The sequence below is a fragment of the Coenobita brevimanus genome, chromosome 99 (assembly GCF_032717465.1).
Source record: "Coenobita brevimanus isolate Jiangsu-jjx chromosome 99, ASM3271746v2, whole genome shotgun sequence".
In the NCBI taxonomy this organism is placed as follows: Eukaryota; Metazoa; Arthropoda; class Malacostraca; order Decapoda; family Coenobitidae; genus Coenobita; species Coenobita brevimanus.
In genome coordinates, this window is record NC_137052.1 from 21,135,230 (window position 1) to 21,162,005 (window position 26,776).

The following is a 26,776-nucleotide window of genomic DNA, read 5'->3' on the forward strand; positions in this document are numbered from 1 at the left end:
CAGTAAATTTCTCCTCCTTATAACTTAAAAGAGTTGTGATGTTCTGTGCAGCCTCTGTGAACTTTTATGGGTGCTGCAACCTGTTTGACAAATCTCATAGTCTAACAGTAGCACACTGATGGAAAATTTTCTAACGATGACCAGCCCAAAAACATAACAGCCTTGTCACTTGGGGTGTGTCACCATCAACAATGAATACTGATGAAATGAATTACACCGTCTGGTTCCACACAGAGAATGTACTGACCACACTGATCAAATCACCATAAGGGTACTCATGAAGCTGGGATACCAAGCATGTACTTAATATTGTAGTATATTACCTGAACACTGTAAACACAGTTTAAAAGCAAATCATAAAAAATGTAAAAAAATTATATTTTGCACTTGTTTAGGGAAAATATCCTTTGAAGGATAGCAATGTTGCATGACACTGAGCTGACCCCAGCAAAGGCTGAGATATGAGTGGTCCTGAGCTAAGCATTATGTTTCCTTTATGATCTTTGACAGACAAAAGATCTAATACAAAGGCCATTAACATGATGAAATTCACTGCTGTATAGGGTAGCCTACTACTGAGAAGCATATATTGTATAGATACCTAGTTTGGGACACCAAGCAGTGCAATCACCAAACAACAACTAGTGCATTTATATACTTGCTTATCAATATCTCCTCTAAATGTAGAAGGGCACCTTCAGATGGTGGCTAATACAGATGTTCCTCACTTCCCATCTCACCTAAGGAGGTGCAAGGCTAAGAAAAAACTTTCCAAATCCAATAAATACCTAATGATTAACTGCGCAGTGCCTGAAGACTATTAGGTGGACATAAGCTTCAGCAATACAGAATTAACGGAATAATATCTTTGATATTAATGCTAATAATTTATTGTGGATACGGAAATATCTTTTAGAAACTTGAGGCTGTCAATCCATACCAAAGTCTTGATACCACTCCATTACAAAATTACAACAACAACAACAACAACAACAAACATATTTTGTCATGACATAAGAGACAGGCAGAAAGACATTATGGTCCTGTTTTTTCAACGCTTAGGATTCCTTTGTTCAGGAGTAGATCTACCCAAGCAACCTGTGAAGTGTTCATTCTTTCTGCCTGCTGTCAGTGTTAGGCGATAACACTGGAATTATATACAAGCAGTCCTTGTTACGTCAGGGATATGTTCCAAAGGATCAATTTTTTCCATACAACTCATATTATGCATGAGGAGAAACTACAGATCAGATTTACAGGCAGGACTGGAATAGTCACTCTTTCTGAAATCAGGTGTGCCTTAACAGCAAAACAGAATACCACAAAAAGGGACTTACGGCGAGAACTTATTGTACTGTACTTATATAAGAAGCATCCTTTCTATTAGCATCCAATCATCAATAACCATGCATCCTTACATATGATGCCCAATTTCTAGCATATAACAAGACAGGTTTTGAAGGTATAGACAGAACTTCTCATTCAGTTTCAAGAATGAACATTTGTGCATAAACAATACTGTTATTCACATAAAAATGTAATCTTATAATGTACATTCTACTCATGGTTGTGGATAACATATAACGCTTCCAAACGCAGCATATGTTGTGGTGATCAATGCATAATGGTTCCCCTTGTGATATACCTTATGCACAGAAATCGAACTAATAACCCATACAGATAAATGAACTGATATTTCAGATTCTTTTGTTTAAGAATTTAACACTAGATTAATTCACAGCTGCTGGCGATATATGAATTATTATTTCACTTATATATACGCACAGTAATTTTATTTTGCTTAACCACACGCATCCACTGACATCTTTTACTGGCTTATTCTTGCTATCACCAGCCTCTTGGTATTTAAGAGGTAAATGAACTGTATCTAATCCCTGCAATTTTAATTCTCTCATAATCTTAATAAAAATCATCAGGAGATAGCAAGAATAAAATAAAAATGATGTCTTTGTAGTGAAGAGGTTAAAAATGTAAAAAATATACAAATGGTAAGTACACTTTCACTGATTTAAAATTAGGTCCTAGTCAGGTTAGTTTTCCAAGGTTAATTCTGGTTATCAGTAGTGGCACTGATTTGAGCAAACATTTTATTTAACCTAATATATTAAACTCTGAGCTTAAATATTATTATTAAATGGAGAGAGACAGTAAGCCAAGAGTGTGACAGTGTTGATGTGGACAGAGAGAGTCAACACAATCATCTTTGTCCAGACAGTCATTCTTCTGGCACTTCAAATCCCATGTATTCAGGATTATCAACTGGTTTTTTTATTTCAGTCAACTACAGCAGAAAATGTTGAGTATATCTGTTCATAATTTCCATCTTTCATAAACAGCTGCCTGAATTATCATACAAAAGATAAAAAGAATTGTGCTTCTGTTATACGAAAGAATGTAGAGTAACGTGAGGGGAAGAGAGAAGCTGTGTCTCGTGTAATATAGAAAGATCTAAACTATTATGATGAGAGATGAAGACACAGTTCAGAATGCAATAAAAATTGTAAAACCTAAGCTTAAAATTTCTTTAATCCCACGACATCTTAATGTGATTCATTTTTACCACCTACAGATGAATCTACTCCAGTCAGGAAGAACTTCTTACACTGAAAGGATAAAAGAGGTCTACATCTAAATCCTTCCAGAAAAAAGTCTGTCCAAAGCTGAATAAAATCATCTGGAATAAAATAATAAAGACATCACTGTATTAAAGATATTAACTGGCTGCCTCCTGTGTGACTGCAATGATTCAGAAATGCACAGAATCTGGATCATGAATTTCAGTGATACACAAGTACAGTACACAGAAACAAGAATATGCATTTCAGTGATAAAGAAATACACTTCTCTTCTTGGCTTTTTCCTTCTCTCCATCTTGGTCAAGTGAGTCACTCTCTTCCTCTCTGAACAGCACCATATCCTGCCACCACCTTCACACCATACCATCTCAGCTACATCTGCTGTCCTACCCTTGTGCATCCTACTGGGCCTCTGCTTTTGATTTTTTCTGTAAATGAGGGAAAAATATTAATATCATCATCGTCATTACTACCACGATTATCATGACAATGATGATGATCATCATCAACATCACCAACACCATCTTAGTATTACATATGTTGAACTGCAATAGGTTTAAAATTGGAACTTCTTATATGTGGTAATTTTATGTTCACCCCTTGAATCCAGTGACATGTATACTGTACTGTATATATACAGTATATTTTTTGTTCATACTCCCTCTATATGATCTTAGTCACCTTAGGGCAGACAACTCAAACAGGAAATTATACTACATATAACCATCACAAACCTCTTCACTATACAACATCTCCTCAATGTTGACTAAAATTATCACTCTAATGACTGCAAGACTAACAGCCAAATTTAACCATGGAATAAAGGGGTTAGGACTTTCCACTGGTACAGCTTTCAAAATCATTAAACTCACAGAGCTAAGGAACATGTTTTCAGTTTAGGATATGCAGTATATACTTTTTTTCTGAACCAGACAGGTTAGGTATAACAGTACAATATTAAAGCCCTTCAATGTGCAGGGGTTTTCCTGAGTTCAATGAAATAATCTGAAAGCAGCAATAATAAACTAAAAGATTATGTTATCTTTATCCAAAGGTTTCATGCAGCTTCTGGCTGTAAACAATACAAGACAGTTACACATCCCAGTTCCTCTTTTAAAGTGTTTTTGATTAATAGCTAACCTTCATCATCCACCTGTGTTTTACATTTTGGGACAAAATTCTCTCCCAACTTTTTCCATTCTCGTCTATTGGTTGTTAGCCTGTATCATCCCAGGCCAGCAAATTATGGATTTCATAGGTGCCTGGTGGTTCAGGGGTTAGATGGCCCTAACTGAGTTATGGTGTAGTCATGCACACAGGTTCAGTCCCCAAGAGATGACTGGAGGCTTATTAATCAGGTTGTTGTTGTTGTTACATAAACCACTCTGTCTCACTGAGCAGACCCATCAACACAAGCAAGCAATCACCCCTGCAGAACCATCCCAACTAATAAACTAGTGTTCCCTTGTAGCAGGCAGTGCCTAGCCATAGCAAGGCACTTGATTCAATGTGGAAGGTTGGTACCTAGATGAATGCCGAATTTATCTCTCTACCCAGTTAACAACGGCACCACAGTAGGCTCCATGTCATCCCATGATTTATTATACAGTTACCACCCTGCACTGTAAATGGTTTACTGGGTTACAGAAAATTATTTGGCTTGTCACCTGATATAGAGCCACCTGAAGTGGAAAGAAGAGTAATAAACAGTGACAGGAAGGACGGAATAAACAGAAAGAGAGGAGAGCAGATACAGACACAGAAAGACAGACATATGGAAGAAGTTGGCAGCACTACATCAGGTGAGTGGATGATGGGTGTCCCATCAACCACCATTATTGATCATGTAATACCACCAAAGAAAACAGGCCAGACATGTAACCTTAATTGTACTGGGCTACAGTAGCCTAACCTTGAGCCTATACATTCTGAAGCGGGTTGCAAGGGACTGGGTGTTGTTACCCATTTCTTATGCCTCCACATGACTATCAATCTCTTCTTATCGTTTCCTCTCACTATATCTCTAATGCAGCTCTCATTACTCAAGTGGCACAGCTGTTATCTCTTCCATGAAAGACGTGTTCTGTTTTCCAGTTTTACTTGCACTGTAAAGTGCCATGTATATGACAGTGACGACCTTACTTTCTTGTTTGTGTTCTCATAAGATAACTTAAGCCTGAACCTTTATCATGCCCACATCTTCCATCTTACAATGCCGGTCTTCACTGGGAGTACTGTACTACCCTGCCAGGCCCTCCACACACCACCAACCAGCCAGTCCTGCACACTCTTCTCTGCCTCCTTCATCCATTATATTCCACCCATTTTATTCACCCCCCCCCCCATCATATTTTGTAAGAAATAAAATTTTCAGTGAATATCATTCCATCATACAACAACCATTTCATAGGGTGCATCATTCCATCCTACCCCACCACCACCCCAGCCCACTCCTCTCCACCTGTCCCATCCTTTTTTTTTTTTTTTTTTTTAGGTGAAATCTATGAACTGCACCTTATTGGCCACTTTACAATGTCCACCTCAGGGTATACTCCTTCCATCTGACCATCCATCACCATCACAGATCATCCTGCACATTCTTTTCTGCCCACCCTACCCCTTTTGGTGCTAATACCCACTGTCCATACCCAACATATGCTTGGGCTGTCTCATTCAGGAATGGTGCTGTGGTATTAGCAGGGGGGTTTTAAGGTCATGTTGGTGAATTCTGTGGATTGTGAATGCCATAATGAAATTTATATCATCATACTGCTCTCTATTCCAGCCTGGAATCACACTCATGTTTTTTCAAACAGCGGTAAATGTTTCTAACAACGTGAACATTACCGCCTCCAGTGCTATGCCAATTGTAAAATGGCAGGGGGCTGCAGCTTGCTGTTTACCATTCTGCCAGTTAATACATCAGTCACTCAACATTTATCTTGATAATCAAGCATAATCATGTTGCCTAATCTACAAACCAACATCTTATCTTGAAAAATATACAGTTCATCAGCAGGAGTAAGTAATCATCTCCATCTCTTATCAGGAATGAGTAGTTTGTACCATATATTTTTGTATCATTTGCATCATAATGTTTATAAAGGCTCCAACATGCTTATATGCATCAGCCTTGGTTACCTAATGGCAGCTTTCCACGTTGCTCGATCTCTGGCAGCATTCCTATTCAGTCCCTTATCCCTAAGGTCACACTCTATGACCTTGTCTCAAGTCTTTTTTGGGCTGCCTCTCGCAACCCAACCCTCGACATTACACCTCTCACCCAACTGTCATCCTCCATCCTATCAACATGGCCAGACCATCTCAATCTACCCCTCCTCATCACAACACCAATACATTCAAGTCCCATCCTTCCTCTCAACTCTTCAATTATAATCCTAGCTCTCCCAGGCTCATATTCAAGGATGCACTAAGCATCCATCTAATTGCTGTCATTTCTGTACATTTCAGCCTACAAATATTAATTTTCCATAACTCATACATTCTCAATCAGACTTGTATTCTTACTCTACTTGTGCATCTCAAGCTACAATGATATGCTGCACATCCTCAGTGGTGGTGCAACCTGTCTTATTACATGTCGGCGATGTATTCCAAAATATCATAAATTTTTACATACATAAATAACACATTTACATAGGCACTACAGGTCTTTACAGACACCACAAACCTTTGCAAAAACATTACAGAACTTCACACAGCCTTACAGAGTCAATTTGCTGCCCATACTTGGTTCAAAATGTGATAGGACACTTCAAACTACCCTACAGATACCAAATACAGTACTATTACACAGACACCACACACCTTTACACAGGCACCACACACCTTTACACAGACACCACACACCTTTACACTAACACCACACACCTTTACACTAACACCACGCACCTTTACACTAACACCACACACCTTTACACTAACACCACACACCTTTACACTAACACCACACACCTCTACACAGACACCAGAAACTTTTACAGAGACACCAAAAACCTTTACACAGACATCACACACCTTTACACAGACACCACACACCTTTACACAGACATCACACACCTTTACACAGACATCACACACCTTTACACAGACACCACACACCTTTACACAGACACCACACGCCTTTACACAGACACCACACGCCTTTACATGGACACCACACACCTTTACACAGATTCAACAAACCTTTCAACAGCCAATATGTTATAACGAAAGCCACCTAAAGTATCATACAGAAAGCACAGATTTCCACACATTACACCAAATAGCTTTCCTGATCCTTACCAAGTCCACTTTCTTGCCATACTTGGTCCAGAAGGTGACAGGGCACTTCATCTTATGGCTGGTGCGCTGGTCGAACACACAGCACTCTGAGAAGGGTGGGCAGTAGAGATGCAGGGACACGGCCTCGTCACTGTGGGAGGTGTTCTCTACTTGGTGTAGCCCAATGGAGTCTAAAAGAGGAAGGAGGAGTTACTTAATACTAGTCGCTCTTGCCTAAAAAATCTGGACATGTGGTTAAGCCCCAGGATCTTGAGATCTGGGTAGGGAAATCATAATCATCATCATCATCATCATCGTCATTGTCATCATCATTGTCATCATCATTATCATCACTGTCATCATCACCACTGTCATCATCATCATCATCATCATCACTGTCATCGTCATCCACACATGGATATTTTTACTAAGATGACAACAGTATGTACCCAGCTTGTACCCTCTTAGTGTCTAGGAACAGACTCTATAGTATATTCTTTAAAAATAGTTTCTATATGTGGGTAGTTAGTATATAACTTTTCCAGCAAACATAAACTTTATATAGATACAGTGTTGAAATTTATCTCTGTATATGAATGGAGAAGCTGCAACTCTCTCTCTCTCTCTCTCTCTCTCTCTCTCTCTCTCTCAGTGTGTGTGTGTGTGTGTGTGTGTGTGTGTGTGTGTGTGTGTGTATGTATGCATACATGTGTGTATATATGTATGTATGTATGACATGTATGTATGTATTTATGTATACACAAGCATCATAGCATGTAAGCACGTGTATACGAGTGTGTGCATACTGTACAGTCAGCAGCACGCCCACACCACCTCAGCAGTGTCAGCAGCCCCACCCACACACCCACCCACTCAGCGCATCACAAGGCCATCATCTCCTTGCCTTTCCACTACACAATTCCATCTTCATTAATATACGTGTATAGACTGATAGATAGATAGACAGATATATAAATAGATGGATAGATAGATAGATATTTATTCTGGGTAACGACACGTCACTTTATTCTCTCTCTCTCTCTCTCTCTCTCAAACACTGATGGCAAGCATTTTCTTGGTATCCACTGCATTCCTCACCTCCTCATTCCACCAAGCCAGTCCTTTCATACCAATCCGGGGATGATTCTAGATGACACAACAAACTTTGCAACTCCTCTCCATAAGCGATTCACTTTGCCTACTGCACCTTAATATCCTCTTGTATGTTCACAGTGTTGGTCTATCTATCTATCTATTGCCAGACGCCTCAATCCCGTTTGGGGTGGCCACAAACAAATCGCCTCCAAGTCGCCCTGTCCCCCGCCATTTCACTCCCCTGCTCCCAACTCACACCCCCCTCTCTCATATATCTCTCCACCCCATCCCTCCATCTCATCCTCGGCCTCCCCCTCCCTCTTTCCCCCTCCACCTCACTCACATACACTCTCTTCGTCAGTCTTTCACCCTCCATCCTCTCCACATGGCCAAACCACCTCAGTGTGTTCCTCATAACGCTTCCTATCACATCCACATCAACACCACAACGCTCCTTTATATCCTCATTCGTCAGCCTGTCTCTCCATGTGACTCCACAGGCTCCTCTTAAATAACTCATTTCCACTGCTCTCACTCTTGACTTGTGTCCTTCCAACAACGTCCAAGCTTCACTTCCGTACGTTAGAGTTGGTATCACAATACTGTCATGTAGTAACTTTTTCACTTCCGTGCTCACTTTCCTGTTTCTTATCACTGCTTTCAAGGAACCAGCAACCTTTCTTCCTTGCTGTACCCTTTCAAGCACTTCACCCTCCAAACCTCCATCCTTACTCATCACACTACCCAAGTACTTAAACGTACTCACATTTTCCAATTCCTCACCATCCAACCTCGCTGTACATTCACTGACTTCACCTCTCTCAAAGACCATCACTTTACTCTTCCCTACATTCACCTTTAGATTTCGTTTCTTACACACACTCTCAAACTCATCCACCAAGCCTTGCAGCTCCCCTTCGTCTTCACTCAACAACACAGTATCATCTCCAAACAACAGTACAGGGAGTTTCCAAACACTATCCTCTCTCACCAAGGTCACTCCAACATCCACTACCAACAATGTTGGTATCAGTGCTATAATGATGGCCAATACTCTTCATCGTTATAATTTTTAAGTAAGGAATTGCGTACAGCTTCTCGATAGATTTTTTTTCTAAAGTGACGAATTTAGCAAAGTTTTCAGTGTTTTTTATTGTAAAGGTTTATGCAACAGTGTTCCAGTTATTTTATATACTGTATTATGGGTGTAATGTATGCAAAATAAACAGCAAAGAAGAGGCGCTACGGAGTCAAAGGTGTCATATAAACCAAACTGGAGGGGCACTCATGGGACGCATCTCTCCAAGGGCAACGTAATTCCCAAACCATTCATCATAATTGGTTAGGTTTTCTCATCACTGATTTGGGTTTCCCAAAAAGTGTTTTCCGGATCCAGAATCTGTAATACGATCCAGATCGGTCCCAAAAGTTACTTGATTGTTCCTTGGGACATGGGCTATCTACCCACCAAATTTGGTTCAAATATCTCTTTAAGTTTTGAGAAATCCTGATAACAGACAAACAAACAAACAGGGGTGAAAATATGCTCTCACTGTTGGAGAGAACAAAATAAATTGCAAAGGAAGAGGTGTTAAGGGGGACTTCAACAACTACGAAAATGCAACTCATTCTCTCCAGACTTGTTCCTTTGATGGTGTACCTCCTTCACCTCCACCACTTCCCTCACTTGCAACACTTCCTTCACTTGCAACACTTCCTTCACTTGCAACACTTCCTTCACTTGCAACACTTCCTTCACTTGCAACACCTCCTTCACTTACAACACTTCCTTCACTGGCAACACCTCATTCACTTGCAACACTTCCTTCACTTGCAACACTTCCTTCACTTACAACACTTCCTTCACTGGCAACACTTCCTTCACTGGCAACACTTCCTTCACTGGCAACACTTCCTTCACTGGCAACACCTCCTTCACTGGTAACACCTCCTTCACTGGCAACACTTCCTTCACTTGCAACACTTCCTTCACTTGCAACACTTCCTTCACTTGCAACACTTCCTTCACTTGCAACACCTCCTTCACTTGCAACACTTCCTTCACCTCCAACACTTCCTTCACCTCCAACACTTCCTTCACCTCCAACACTTCCTTCACCTCCAACACTTCCTTCACTTGCAACACTTCCTTCACTTGCAACACTTCCTTCACTTGCAACACTTCCTTCACTTGCAACACCTCCTTCACTTGCAACACCTCCTTCACTTGCAACACTTCCTTCACTTGCAACACTTCCTTCACTTGCAACACTTCCTTCACTTGCAACACTTCCTTCACTGGCAACACCTCCTTCACTTGCAACACCTCCTTCACTTGCAACACCTCCTTCACTTGCAACACTTCCTTCACTTGCAACACTTCCTTCACTTGCAACACTTCCTTCACTTGCAACACTTCCTTCACTTGCAACACTTCCTTCACTTGCAACACTTCCTTCACTGGCAACACCTCCTTCACTTGCAACACTTCCTTCACTTGCAACACTTCCTTCACTGGCAACACTTCCTTCACTTGCAACACTCCCTTCACTGGCAACACCTCCTTCACTTGCAACACTTCCTTCACTTGCAACACTTCCCCTTCAATGCAATCAATAAGTCAGCCACTCAACCCAATCACTGTCACGCCTACTCCCCAAGTACACACTGCCACGCCCACCCAATACACACTGTCACGCCCACCCAATACACACTGTCACGTCTATTCAATACACTCTGCCACGCCCACCCAATACACACTGCCACGCCCACCCAATACACACTGCCATGCGCACCCAATACAAACTGTCACGCCCACCCAATACACACTGTCACGTCTATTCAATACACACTGCCACCCCCACCCAATACACACTGCCACGCCCACCCAATACACAATGCCATGCGCACCCAATACACACTGTCACGTCTATCCAATACACACTGCCACGCGCACCCAATACACACTGCCACGCGCACCCAATACACACTGTCACGTCTATCCAATACACACTGCCACCCCCACCCAATACACACTGCCACGCCCACCCAACACACACTGTCACGTCTATCCAATACACACTGCCACCCCCACCCAATACACACTGCCACGCCCACCCAACACACTGTCACGCCCACTCAATAGATTCCCCATCGTAATTTAAGATTTGGTTTTGCAGGAAGAACTAAAATAACAGGAAGATTCTGTACTCCAGTTCATTTATCTTCCAAGGAACAGATTGTCTTCTTTTTACGGCTCATATCACCAAGCCTAGTGGCAGAGACAATACTATTGTTCCACATCCTTTCCATAACACTTCTTTGTGACTAGGTAAACACAAAGCAAGGTATACACACAGAAGAGAGGGTAAACACAAAGTAGACCATAAACAAAGTCGGTACACACACAGTAAACGCAAAAACTAAACACAGGATTTACTAACTATTAATGTAGTAGACACCGTTTGGCTTGAGCAGTGTTCTGGCCGTCTCCTTCATCTCGCTACACTCCTGCATCTGTTGGTCATCTGGCATCTCGTATCTCAGCTCCTGCAGCGACCCCTTCATATGCTGGAAAAATATATATATATATATATATATATAACAACACAAAACGCGTAATTAGTTTCTTTATTATCTGCAACACGAACACAAACACGTTAATCTTTATTATCTGCAACACAATACACACACATTAAGCTCATTATTTGCAACAAAATAAACAGACATTATTACCCTCTGTCATCTGCAATACAAGACACATTGATTTCATCACCTGCAATACACATGACACAATACGAAACCTGTTCCCTTGTTAATATACACACTATCATCATCATCATATTGACCTACTTTCCACAAAATCAATAAATCAGAAGGTCCCAATCCGTCTTTAATGAGCGCTATTTATGTCAATTACTGTGGGCATAACAGGATAAGATAATGCTAAAAGACGGTGACATCAAACAAATACATCCTACCTACCTCGGGGAGTTCTTACCCATCTCAGGTGACTTCTTGTAATGAAAGGGAAACTACTTCAGCTCGAGTATCTACCTATCTATCTATCTATCTCTCCATCGGTATGTGTGTGTGTGTGTGTGTGTGTGTGTGTGTGTGTGTGTGTGTGTGTGTGTGTGTGTGTGTGTGTGTGTGTGTGTGTGTGCCCTTGAAGGTGACGAAAGGGTGTGATAAGACATAACATCCTGATAACAAGAGCTTAACCAAATCAACCACACTCCTTCCATTACATCACCATCACCTTATCACATCCATCCATCCGTCCGTCCATCCATCCAGTCATCGATCCATCCGTCCATCCAACATCCATCTATCACTCTCTCCAGCCATCCACCCGTCCATCATCTATCTATCACTCCCTCCAGCCATCCACCCTTCCATCCATCAATCCATTCAACAATCCCTCTGTTCATCCATCCATTCATTTGGACCACACACGCACACACACACACACACACACACACACACACACACACACACACACACACACACACACACACACACACACACACACACGAATTAAGCAACAGATAACAAAAAATAATATAGGTTTCCGTGTGTCACTTTCAACATTCAGGCTTGGTTCCTTCTCCTAAGCGATTTATTTTGCTGGCAACACCTTACTGTCCTCATCTGTGTTACATAAGTCCTCCCAATATCGCCGTACTCTGCATAAATAGCGTACAAAATTATATTAATCAGCCAAATACAAAAATAAATAGCTAAGGGAGAGGTGCTTGAGCCCTCTTACCTGGCGGGGATACCGCCCTTTTGTATGTTATTTGTATGATTGGCTGAGAGAGAGAGAGAGAGAGAGAGAGAGAGAGAGAGAGAGAGAGAGAGAATGCGTATGTGTGTGTGTGTTACATCACTGAGGCGGACAAGATCTGCATCATTAAAACTGTTTACACCCCAGCAACAGCAGAGGCACAGCAGACACCGCAACACCCCTTCCTTGGCGATTTATGTTGCTTAGTACGCCTTAATAGTCTCTCCTGTTACCTTCATCGTTTTAACATGGACGTAATTTGTGAGACTGACGGTGAGAGTGTAGGTGAGTGAGGTGGAGGGGGGAGAGGGAGGGGGAGGACAAGGATGAGATGGAGGGATGGAGTGGAGAGATATATGAGAGAGGGGGGTGTGAGCTGGGAGCAGGGAAATGAAATGTCGGGGGACAGGGCGACATGGAGGCGATCTGTTTGTGGCCACCCCTTACGGGATTAAGGCGTCTGGAAATAGACAGATAGACAGAATTTGTATCGGCTCATTTGAGGAGCTGGTTGTGAGAGGTATTCTTTTTGTTTTCAATCTTGATATTTTGTAGGAATTCAATGTTGATTCGTAGACGAGGTTCGTATACGTTCGCTGCTACCAGATGTCATAAAATGACTAAATGTCATAAAAGACTTTGTGGTTCCTTTTGGTTGAGTTATATATATATTAGACTTATGGACGAGCGGTGTTTATATCTTGGAGTAGCTTCCCATTTGTCATGTAGTGACAGGAGAGGTAAAGAATAGTATGGGACTATTTTTATTTGTCTTGGAAATATTAACAAGTCTCTCACACGGAGCGGAGTATAGAGTCCAGTCCCGCTAGCTATCTCTCTGTCTCTCTCTCTCTCAAGTTGCCAAGCCCTTCCTTTTTCTGACCTGCCTGTTCTAAGGCTTGTCTCCTTCTGAGCTCTCTTTCCTAAATTCTGGTGTAGCAGGGGTGTGTCACGTGTGTTCCTTGTGAGTGGAAAATTCTAGCAGCCTGTGTGTGAGTATGTGTGTATGTGTGTGTATGGTCACTAGGTCTTTGTTCACGGTTGGACTGCTGACAACTAACTGCATCATCTCCTTACTGGCCACTGTCGTCAGCTTTCCTCAGTGTAATTTGCAAGCTCATTTCCTATTCCCAGGCTCGCATAGAGCTATCTATCTATTTATCTATCTATCTATTATGATTTGTAATGGAACACATGTGAAATAAATCGCTAAAGAAAAGGTGTTAGGAAATATCCACAGGTACTCAGAATACGATCTAGACTTCTAAGGTGTGCCAAATCGGTTCAGATCCCTTTCACTTTCCATGGCCGGTTGATGGCTGACTAGTAACCAAGGAGACTCATTCCACCTTTCAGTTTGGATTCCTTACACTACTCATGGCCGGTTGATGGCTGACTAGTAACCAAGGAGACTCATTCCACCTTTCAGTTTGGATCCCTTACACTACTCATGGCCGGTTGATGGCTGACTAGTAACCAAGGAGACTCATTCCACCTTTCAGTTTGGATCCCTTACAGTATTCATGGCCGGTTGATGGCGAAGGGACTAGTAACCAAGGAGACTCATTCCCACCTTTCAGTCTGGATCCCTTACACTATTCATGGCCGGTTGATGGGTAAGGGACTAGTAACCAAGGAGACTCACTGCCACCGTACCTTCATAAAGCAGTGGGAGTCGGCGTGGTCGTGGATGGTGGAGGTGTGGGAGGGGCCCCAGCACACCAGCATCAGGTTGAACTTGCCGTTGCCCGCGTCGATCAGGTTGCGTGTGTACCTGCGGGGCAAACGGGCTAGTGTTAGGTCATCTAGGGGTCATGTGGGGTCATGTAGGGTCATTTGGAGTTGGATGGAACTTGTGAAGGGTCATGTTAGGTCATCTAGGAGTCATGTGGGGTCATGTAGGGTCATTTGGAGTTGGATGGAACTTGTGAAGGGTCATGTTAAGTCATCTAGGGGTCACATGAGGTTACTGGGGGTCATGTGGGGTCAAATGGAGTTGAACAGAAAGAACATATGAGGGGTTCTCGGTTGGCTCAATTACCCGATGCATTGGTCAATTTAGTTATGCATGTTTCTGAGATGTGATAGGAAGCGTTATGAGGAACACACTGAGGTGGTTTGGCCATGTGGAGAGGATGGAGGGTGAAAGACTGACGAAGAGAGTGTATGTGAGTGAGGTGGAGGGGGGAAGAGGGAGGGGGAGGCCGAGGATGAGATGGAAGGATGGGGTGGAGAGGTATATGAGAGAGGGGGGTGTGAGTTGGGAGCAGGGCAGTGAAATGGCGGGGGACAGGGCGACTTGGAGGCGATTTGTTTGTGGCCACCACAAACGGGATTGAGGCGTCTGGCAATAGATAGATAGATAGATGTTTCTGAGATAAAACTGGGTCAAATGGTATCATGTGAGGTCACTGGGGGTCATGCTGGGTCACTGGGGTCATGTGCTGTAACTGGAGGTCATGTGGGGTCACTGGGGGTCATGTGGGGTTGGATGGGACTGGTGAAGGGCTTTGTGGGGTTACGTGGGGTCAAGGAGTTAGCGACGGGGCATGTGTCAAATCACCCGCCACATCAGTAACACACATGTTTAACAACTTCAACCAAGCCAAGTGGTTTTCAGTCTGTTCTCTCTCACGGTACAAGATTTCCTTAACATCTTGAATCAGACTTTTGTATTTTTTTGCTTATTTTTTCTACCTCCAGACAATTTTGTTACCCTGTGAGGAGCCATGTGTGTTGGCAGGGATAGAAAAAGTCTCCGTAAGCCCGTACACAGTCTTAATCTCTCCCCTGAACTTTTTTTTTTTTTTTTTTTTAATAACAGAACGGAGGAAGGAAAAACAAATGGGGAAAAAAAAAATCCATACACCAGGTTACTGGTGTCCTCTGTTCATAAAATATCTGTAACAGTTAGACTTGAACAGTTGTGGGTTGAAATTTGGAGGAAAACAACTCTGGGGAAGCGAGTTCCAGAGAGATGCAGTTCGGGGAATGAAAGAATTCTGATAGGCAGAAGTTCTGCAATATGGTTGAGTGACATTCCAGTCATGAGCGCTACCAGATGCCCGTGTAGCACGAGGGAAGGCACGGAGAGGTGGCACCATGGACGCAACTTCGTCTGAGCATTTGCCAAAAAAATATCTGTAAAATAATGCAAGGGAGGCAACATTCCTTCTTACTTGCAGGGGAGGAAGTTATATGTGTAATGGCAGGGTTGTTAATGATTCTAACAGCTTTATTCTGAATTTTGTCTAGTTGTCTTAATGCAACCTCTCCACAACCATTCCACAAGGGTGGGCAATATTCAAGCTGAGAGCGCACATGACTCTTATAAATTATAGCTAACTGCTCATCGGCGAAGAAGTTACGGACTCTGTACAATAATCCAAGTTTCTTTGAGGCGGTTTTAGCAAGTGATCTGACATGAGAGGTCCAGCTGAGGGCACTGTTAAGTGAGACACCAAGAATTTCAATACTTTTGGAGATGGGAATATTAGTAGCACTGAAGGTAATGGCAATTTAACAATTGCCAGTTTGGAAGAATGGTGTAATTGTTAAAGTTCCGAAGAAGGGAGACCTGAGTGAATGTGGTAAATGGAGGGGAATCTCTTTGTCACCGATAGCTTTGAAAGTTTTCAGTAGAGTGTTGTTAAATAGGTTGGAGCCAGTGGTTGAGGGTATTCTGAGGGATGAACAGGCTGGTTTTAGAAAGGGACGTGGTTGCAATGATCAGATCTTTATAGTTAGGCATTTGATGCAGCAAGTTAATGAAATGAGAGTACCATTAAGTCTTTGTTTTGTTGATTTTGAAAAGGCTTTTGATAGTGTTTCGAGAGAGACTATGGGGAAGATCATGAGACATTATGGAATACCAGAGGAGTTTGTGAGGGTCATTATGAACATGCATGAGGACACATTTTGTAAAGTGATGGTTGATGGTTGTCTGAGTGATTCGTTTGAAGTCAAGTCCGGAGTAATTCAAGGTGGTGTTCTATCGCCTTTACTATTTATATTGGTCATTGATTACATTATGAAACGTGTTGGAACAGAAACCGGTGCAGGTATACTTTGGGGAGAGAACAGGAAACTTTTGGATTTAGATTATGCAGATGATATAGTTTTGATTTGTGATGGGCCAGAAGAGATGCAGAGAGTGTTGGACTGTTTGGTGAGTGAAGGTCGCAAGGTGGGTTTGGTTATTAATTGTGGAAAAACTGAAATAATCAATATGAATATGGAAAATGCGTAGGAATGTGTAATTGGAGGTATGGTTGTAAAGCAAGTTGATAGGTTTAAATATTTAGGTACTTATTTAGCCAAGGATGGTTCTTTGAACTTTGAATTCGAGGAAAGGTTAAAGAAGGCTAATCAGGCAATGGGAATGCTTAAAAATATTTGGAATAATAACAATTTCTCTGTGCATACAAAAATCAAACTTTATAAGGTAATGGTTAGGAGTATCTTAATTTATGGACACGAGTCTTGGTACAGCACAGTGACTATGGAAAATAAATTCTTGGTGTTTGAAAATAAAGCACTTAGAAGAATATTAGGAGTTAAATGGTGGGAAAGGATACCAAATAGTAGAATTAGAGAAATAACGGGAGTGCAGCCGATCGATGAATATGTTAGATTCTCACGATGGAAGTGGCTAGGACATGTGTATAGGAGACAGGGAATAGTACGAGGTACACCAGGGTGGGCGGGACTTGGTAGGAGAGGTAGAGGAAGGCCAAAAGAGACGTGGGTGAGGACAATGAGACGGGAAGCTGGAGATGAGTGTTGGGGAGATCTTGAGGAGTTAGCACAAGATAGGATGTGGTGGTGTGAGTTCATCGAGGCCCTATGCATCCCCGAGGGTGCCACAGGAAATGATTGATTGATTGATTGAAGGTAATGTACGAATCTGGCAATATCTGTCTATTAGTAAACTGTATATATTTAGTTTTACTAGCATTAAAAGAGACAAGGTTGTTTTGTCCCCATTCACTGATTGTAGCTAGATCTTGATTTATGGAGATGGCTGTACTGAGTTGAGAGGTAGAGATATTAGACTTAGTAAATGGATGTCTGAGTGTGAATGAACTATGTAGTGTTGAGTCATCTGCATATGAGTGAACGGGATTGTGAGTGACAGATAAGAGATCATTAATATGAACCAGAAATAGGGTTGGCGCCAGAACTGATCCCTGTGGCACGCCGGCGTTAATTGAGTGGAAATTCGAATATACATCATCTACTTTTACTCTTATTTTCCTGTCACTAAGATAAGAAGAAATCAAAGGAACAAAAGACGTTAGTCCATAGCAAGGGAGTTTGGACAGCAGGGAACGGTGCCATACTCTGTCGAAAGCTTTAGAGATATCAAGAGCTACTGCATGAGTGTCTCCAAAAATATCAATTGATTGATGGATGGTATGAGTTAAGAGATTGAGTATGTCAATGGTGGATCTTTCGTGGCGAAAACCGTATTGTCTATCACTAATTAAGTTGTTGGATTCAAGATGTTTAACAATATGCTTATTAATTAAAGTTTCAAATACCTTACCAAGAGAAGATGTGACAGCTATTGGTCTGTAATTGGAGGGGTCAGACGAACTTCCTTTCTTCGGAACTGGGTGGATATTGGCTTCTTTCCATGAATTTGGGAATAAAGAAGTACGTATGCATAATCTGAATAATTTGGCTAGGACAGAGGCAAGTTCAGGGGAACACTTTTTCAAAACAATTGGCGGAATTCCATCTGGGCCTGGAGCTTTGTTGGTAGGTAAATTGTCTAGGATGGATTTTACGAATCTTGTCTGAATTTTAAGTGGGGCAATTTCGGGAGAATCAAGTTCCAGTACTGAGACATTCTGGCTGGTATCATCTATGGTAGAGTTTCTTGCAAAGGTACTAGCAAAGATATCTGCTTTCCCACGTGGGTCATTTGTAATATTGCCATCTGAAGATTTTAGTGGGGGAATGGAAGATGACTTGTTAAAGATATTATTGAAAGAATTAAGAGATGACCAGAATATTCTATTGTCATTAGGGTTGTTAAGTAGTTTTGATGCTTGTTTTTGAAGAAAATTTGATTTAGATAGATTTAATACAGCTTTTGCATGATTTCTAGCAATTTTAAATTGGGAGAGTGATTCAGATGTTTTTGATTTTAAGTAAGAGTTATATGGTAATGACTTTTGGGCTGTTGCTCTGGCACAATTGCCATCAAACCATTTTGGAGAGTTTGATCTTTTAGTGAATTGTTGACTTTGTATGAATAAATCCATACCAGCTAGTATTAAGTCGCAAATGTGGGACTGGGTAGAATTGGGATCACTAGAGAAGAAAGACTGCCATGGAACATCAGCAAGATAATTTCTAAATCCATCCCAGTCTGCCCTGTCAAAGTGCCATCGGGTCACCCTGACAGGTTCGGAATGGAGAGGTGTAGGAGGGTTAACTAATGAGGCTTTGATGAGACTGTGGTCAGAGGATCCAAGTGGTGACAGTACCTCTATCCTGTATTGATCTGGATTATTTGTCAAGAATAAATCCAAGAGATGGGCATTATGGTCAGGATTATCAGGTATTCTGGTTGGTTGCTTTACCAACTGGGTGAGATTAAACGATTCTGCAAAACAGGAAGGAAATCGTCCGAGGGGCACAAAAATTAAACTAAAAACACGTCACCATTGAAGGAGTACAGCTTTGGTAACATGTCCCAGTGCTGTGGCGCTGACTACCTCACCCCCTGACATACCTTATTTTGTGCTGTTTACAGACAACTTGACTCAGCCCTGGACAGACTTTTCGGCCCTGAGAGGTTACTATATAAACCAACCCCTTCGCTAACCACCACTCTGAATAAAATCGTCCAGTGGTGACAAGATGTACCTAATCATACTGAAGGGGTTAATGGCAAAGAGATGATGAGGTGGGTGTTGATCACTTATTTACTCGGTTCAAATTCATCATACTGTCATTCACTATTCATTGCCGTTCTCTAGATATGTAAGTCCCTAGATATAAAGTATGGTACGATATTTTCATTTATCAGAGGCAATACACGCTGTACAGTACGTTAATCCATGATACACACGTCAATCAGTGGGTGTCAACAGTTAGGGTAGGGTAGGGTAGGGTAGGGAAGGGAAGGGCTAGGCTGGGCAGGGCAAAGTAAGGAGACAGCAGGATTAGGGTAAGGCAGGCTGAGATGGGCAGGGCAAGATCTAGTCAGATGCTGTAGGGTGGGGTGGGGCAGGGTAGGGTGGGGCAAATCAAGGAAGCAGAAGGCAGAGTAGAGCAGTCATCATCGTCATCATCATCATCATCATCAGCCTCCAGACACAGGCAGATGAAGCTCAGTACGAGGATAATCATTTCCAAAGATAAACTTTACGTCACGATAACAACAGAACACTTTCTCAACGTGATGAAGATTCCTAACCCTTGACAACCGAGTTCATGGCCACGTGTGGTTGCACTGGAAGATATATTTGCCAAGTAACCAAGGAGATTTATTCCCATCTTCCAACTAACGCCCACCGAATTTCATGCAACCAGGACAGTACCGACATTCAAGTTGTAGGATTGACCCAGAACACGTCATATAAAAATAATCATAAACACGCACCTGACTACAATAAGAAAAAAATTGCATTCTTACTCTAACTTGGCCTAAAATTATCATCTTTCCATCCTGAATGCAGAGTTGTGACAATGGATTAACACTAAACTATGAGGCTAATCATGAAGTGCTATGGAAAGAATGTAGTGCCTCATCACTGTCTCTTTTAGCCGGTGAGTTGGGTGAAACACGCCAAGAGGACGAATATCTGGATCAAGGTAAAGGTACGGCCAAGGGAATAGGTGTACGGCAACAACCTTGGAAATCAGGAGAAAACCGGTCAATCACTGACAAACACTTGTGACAGATATGGCCACCGTCCTACGCCAGATGCTGTGTGAGGTACGCGGTTGTTTCTTTGAGGTGGCCTAATCAGGATAAAAACTTGAGATAACACGTGGGTCAGCTGTCACCACCCACCCCTATCAGGCTCTGTTGCTGGGCTGGTGGGGTGAGTGCAACAGGCGGAGCGGGGTAAGCACACGATCAATTAACATACTTTTCCACCGCATATCGACGCAGTCTGTACAAAGATGTCGAGCTTCTGACGATTTTTTACTTCTTTCTTTCTCTTCCTGACATTTAGTAAACTTACAGGAGACATGTTGTGGCAAAAAAAAAAAAAAAAAAAAAAGTCTGGTGGATAAAAAAAGACACATTAAATGCTGCCTGACGTAAAATACCATGTAGGTGAATGGTAAAGAACAAATATCATACAAATTACACTGGTAACGATATGCTTTCATACCTGACGAGTATTACTGAACCAACAACATATTATTAACCCTGGAATTGGCAAAGGTGAAGGCAAACCACGTGTCTTTATATCGCACACGATTACTGACACGTGATAGTTAACTGCTCGATCTTGTGGCCGATTACTTAAAATGGCCTTAAGATGGAGGTGGGGTACCCCAAGCAAGGCATTACAGGTAGGCGCATGAACCAAACCCATATGTATTTGGGACAGGAAATATTGAAGGTGAAGGCTGTCATGCAGATATTTCCCCCTGCACAAAGCATCACCCGATGTTCGTCATAAGGGGTGAAGATAATGCTAATTAGAGATGAGATAAGGGGTGAAAATACGGTGGAGGCGGAGATAAAGCTAAGACAATGCCGGCGTCCACACCAACCCCCACCACCTCCTGCCACTGTGCCACAAGGTGCTCCCACCACACTGAGGCTGTCATGGCACAGGAAAAAACAAAACAAAAAAGAGGAAGAACAAGGTGTAATAAAATGGAGAAATGAATTCCCCGAGCTAGGCATCAAAGGCCATATAGCCCCGCTAGGTTACAGGAGGGAGCTACCCTTCCCGGCAACGGTAGCCCCGGGCGAGGCTCGAATCTGCAACCCCCCGGCCACGAGCTCGATGCTCTACCACTGAGCTACCGCACCCCCAAACAAGGTGTAATAAGAAAGTGGAGGAAGAAAAGGATGTGGGGGAAGAAGTGGGGGAAGAAAAGGATGTGGGGGAAGAAGTGGAAGAAGAAAAGGATGTGGGGGAAGAAGTGGAGGAAGAAAAGGATGTGGGGGAAGAAGTGGGGGAAGAAAAGGATGTGGGGGAAGAAGTGGGGGAAGAAAAGGATGTGGGGGAAGAAAAGGATGTGGGGGAAGAAGTGGAGGAAGAAAAGGATGTGGGGGAAGAAGTGGGGGAAGAAGTGGGGGAAGAAAAGGATGTGGGGGAAGAAGTGGGGGAAGAAAAGGATGTGGGGGAAGAAAAGGATGTGGGGGAAGAAGTGGGGGAAGAAAAGGATGTGGGGGAAGAAAAGGATGTGGGGGAAGAAGTGGGGGAAGAAAAGGATGTGGGGGAAGAAGTGGGGGAAGAAGAAATGGAGAAAGAAGTGGAGGATGACGAAAAGAAAGACGTGGAGGAGGAAGAAGTGGAGAAAGAAATTGAGAAAAAAGTGGAGGAGGAGGAGGAGGAGGAGGAAGAGGAGGAGGAAGAGGAGGAGAAGGAGGAGGAGCAGGAGCAAGAGGAGAAGAAGAAGGAGGAGGAGGAGGAGGAGGAGGAGGAGGAGCAGGAGCAGGAGGAGCAGGAGGAGAAGAAGAAGAAGAAGGAGGAGGAGGAGGAGGAGGAGGAGGAGGAGAAGGAGAAGGAGGAGGAGGAGGAGGAGGAGGAGGAGGGAGAGAGAGAGAGAGAGAGAGAGAGAGAGAGAGAGAGAGATTCCACAAACACGGTGGTCCACATATAACGCACTACTTTCACCCCGACGGGACATTTCTTGTGTGTTGTGCGAACGGCTCACAGTACCTAACCAGCATCACTTAACTCCCCTACTGCCACACCCTCACCCACACCAGCCGACTGAGCCGTTCCCGCAACACAACTGCCACGTGAGATTCTTGTGAGGCCCTGTAGAATAAACCAAACAGGAACGATAAACTGACAAGGAGAGACGAAAAAGAAAATGAAAGAAATTATTAAAGATATGATAAAAGACGAAGATGACACACAAGGGAAAAGGTGGAAAATAAGTCAGTAAAATAAAGGACAATTCGGCAGAGCAAATGAAGCGAGGTGTATGGCAATTTGCTGGTTAATTAGGTACTGTATACACATTACAGCATGATTGTATGGTGGTGTGTATGGAGGTGTGCAGACTCACTCTATCTCTCTCTCTCTCTCTCTGCAGGTGTGCCATGGCTAGTGCAGGTGTGCTTTACCTGACCACACCCAATATCATCCTGGATCATGAAGACACAGGAGCAATCATTCCTTGGTGGCAGCATCAACAATAACCTAACAAATTCCACCTAATGTCACACGATATCATTACCTGAGAGTGGGTCACAGGAGCCGGGATGTTGATGGGCAAAACGACTTGCAAATCACGCTCCCTTGCATTCCCTAACACCCGTGCTTAAGCGATTTGTACTGCTGATTACACTTTATTATGTTCTTACATCTCATTAATATTAACCATACCGATAATGAAAGGATAAAAATATTTAATAACGTTGCTAAGGCGCTATATTATGCCTGGCCTTCTAGATATCCTAACACTTTTCCTTTACCGATCTATCCCGCCACTTGCCCTTATCACCACCATGTACATCACTAATGCACACCAAGGCAATAGAAAAATGACAGACTCAGTACAAGATATTATTATGGTATAATGTTATGGATGGCTTTGCAGATTTCCTAACACTTCCTTCTCACTGATTTATTTTCTCCAAACATTTTTTTCTCACCGATTCATTTTCTCCTAACATTTCCTTCTCACTGATTTATTTTCTCCAAACATTTCTTTCTCACGGAATTTTTCCCCTAACATTTCCTTCTCACTGATTTATTTCTCCTAACATATCCTTCTCATCGATTTTTTCCCCCTAACATTTCCTTCTCACTGATTTATTCTCTCCGCCTAGCTAAAATGAACTGACCCGGACTCTTAATCAAGCAACGTGTCACAGGAGCCAGGGTTAAGCGTTTCACGACGAAGGATGGTGGTAGGGAGGTGGCGACTATCATCCACTCACTTGATGTAGTGCTGCCGATTTCCTTCACCTGTATCACTTTGTTTTCTGTGTCCGCCTTCCTCTCCTATTCTTCCCATCCTTCCTTTTAATTTATGTGACTCATTCCACTTCAGGTGACTCTACACTGAGTGACAAACCTTTCCTATAACCCAGGAAACCATTTACAACGCTGGGTGGTATCATATAACCAAATAACAGAGTGATGTGAAGCCTACTTTGGTGTCCCCTTAACTGTGTGGAGGCGTAATGTGGCCTACTGTACCTCACCTGCCTAAATACACGTACATATCAAGCAGGGAGGCAGGGAGGGAGGGAGGGAAGCAAGGAAGCAGGGAGCGAGGGAGGCAGGAGGGCAGGAAGGGAAGAGAGGCAAGGAGGGACTCTGGGAGGGAGACAGACAGGGAAGTTGGGGGGGATGGATGGATGGATGGTGGAAGAGAGGAAGGGGGAGAGGGAGCTAAGAAAGTTGAAGTGTCTATTAATCACATTACTTGAGATATATTTATAGGGGTAATAATCTGTGTGTATTAGTGGACAGGGAACTAACACTTAGTCATACTCTGAAACATGCTTTTATACTCGTATGTGTATATATATATATATATAGATAGATAGATAGATAGATAGATATACACATCTGAGATATCCCAGTCGAACATGTCTAATCTAACCTGACCCGATCTGACCTAACCTAATCTAACTGAACCTGGCGTGGCAAGGCCTGACCTGACCTGACGTAAGTTATCCTCCGGAACCGCAAAAGCTCTCATGTTCTCTGGTGTGCGTGTGTGCAGCGAAGTAGCCTTGTAGTGCAGGCTGGCACACTCGGCTGGGTCACTCAGAATCAAGAGTTATTATTGAGTGGTGGTGGGTACTCCCGATGCTGATGTCGCCTGTACTTTGAGGCTTCTGACCTGCCGTACTGTTGGCATCAAAAGTCCTGTCGTCTCTGCTGGTCTTCTCTCCACAGGCTTTGAATATCAGTGACATGATTCCCTAGCAACCCACACTGATAATTTTATATATATAAATTCTCTTGACCTTGAGGGAAACCAAGCAGACCCCAGCACACGAGACAGGACTCATGGCAACTGGTAGCACGAGCAGCTGAGCAACACCACAATAGTGAACATTACCACCACCAGGCTGACAAGCAACACCACAATAGTGAACATTACCACCACCAGGCTGACGAGCAACACCACAATCGTGAACATTACCACCACCAGGCTGACGAGCAACAGCACAATCGTGAACATTACCACCACCAGGCTGACGAGCAACACCACAATAGTGAACATTACCACCACCAGGCTGACGAGCAACACCACAATCGTGAACATTACCACCACCAGGCTGACGAGCAACACCACAATCGTGAACATTACCACCACCAGGCTGACGAGCAACACCACAATCGTGAACATTACCACCACCAGGCTGACGAGCAACACCACAATAGTGAACATTACCACCACCAGGCTGACGAGCAACACCACAATAGTGAACATTACCACCACCAGGCTGACGAGCAACACCACAATAGTGAACATTACCACCACCAGGCTGACTGAACACCGGCCAGGTCAACATCCACGCTGCTCGTTTCATCTCACCCGCTGTTCAGTAATTATTGTATACTGATTTTGAATGTACACCTTCGTAACACGCCTCCCGACCCGACAACACCTGACATGCAGTGAGGGACGGAAGTGTGTCGGAGAATGGCTGTAAAATACACTAAAGCCGATGGATCTGGGTGGTTAGATGTTGAACATAGTAGTCTACAGAGCACACACACACACACACACACACACACACACACACACACACACACACACACACACACACACGTGTACTTGTACACATAAACACATAAAACTTTCATAATAATAAACCTCACCACAGACGATAAATACCATATTTCTAGTGATGAGTTTGTGGTGGTTATATACTGTGCAAGTTTGTGCATGAGACACTGTTAAGCAGTCACACACACACACACACACACACACACACACACACACACACACACACACACACACACACACACACACACACACACACACACACACACACACACACACACACACACACACACACACACACACTTTCTTAGGCTGCGTAAAAAAAATAAATAAAAAAATAAAAAAAAAGCGCCCCGCCAGGTCGGAAAAGGGTCCTTGCACATGGCGAGGTGCAGTGAAAATGGCGGCGGCACAACGCCCAGCAGGACATGTGTACAGGGGATATGTATGAGTGGCAGTCTCAGTCCGGACTTTGATTACGTGGTAAATGTAGTCGAGTTCTCCACCTGAGAGTATTTATTTTGTGCAAGGCCAGCCACCGGACCTTGGCTTCAAGCCACTCCCATGATACCACCCTGAATGGTGGCAACTTTCCATCTACTACCTTTTTGTAGACTAACGGGTGCTACATCTTGGCCAAGGGTGACCCAAGACTATGCAGGGCAGGGGCGTCCATCTTCCCTGAGCCGGACACGTGCTCCGGCCACATACCCCAAACGCACTGGGTACTTTGTGCGTGCACGTACTTTGTGTACGTGGCACCGGCATGAAAGTGTTATTGGGATCCTTTCCACAAATGAATCAAGAGAAATACAACTCTTTCCTGTTTACCCATGCACTTGTGGCCATGCCCACTGACCCACTGCTAACCTAACGACCCACCAACCTACTCACCCTCGTCTGTTTATCGTCAGTTTTAACTCCCTTCCCTGCCACCAAAAGTACCTTAACACACACACACAAGTACTTCCTTAGCCTGCGTTCATCTCACCCTCTCTTCATTCAGTTTACCTATCACCATCCACCTGCCTGTCCAATAAATCTATCTATCTATCTATAGCCCGACGCCCAAATCCCGAATGGGTGGCCGCAGACAAAACGC

The 26,776-nt window shown here is 43.1% G+C and overlaps 1 protein-coding gene across 1 annotated transcript in view; it reads right to left on the bottom strand.

Annotated features, from left to right (window-relative positions):
- Window positions 1–1,872: 1,872 nt before the first annotated feature.
- LOC145414378 (cysteine dioxygenase type 1) overlaps window positions 1,873–26,776 on the bottom strand; it is a 42,605-nt gene continuing 17,701 nt past the window's right edge. The window contains exons 2-5 of the mRNA XM_080283913.1: window positions 14,422–14,539; window positions 11,420–11,546; window positions 6,903–7,072; window positions 1,873–3,025 (exon numbers count right to left, since the gene is read on the bottom strand). Coding sequence (XP_080140039.1) covers window positions 2,999–3,025; window positions 6,903–7,072; window positions 11,420–11,546; window positions 14,422–14,539 — 442 coding nt within the window. The 3' untranslated portion in view covers window positions 1,873–2,998. The remainder of the gene's footprint in view (window positions 3,026–6,902; window positions 7,073–11,419; window positions 11,547–14,421; window positions 14,540–26,776) is intronic.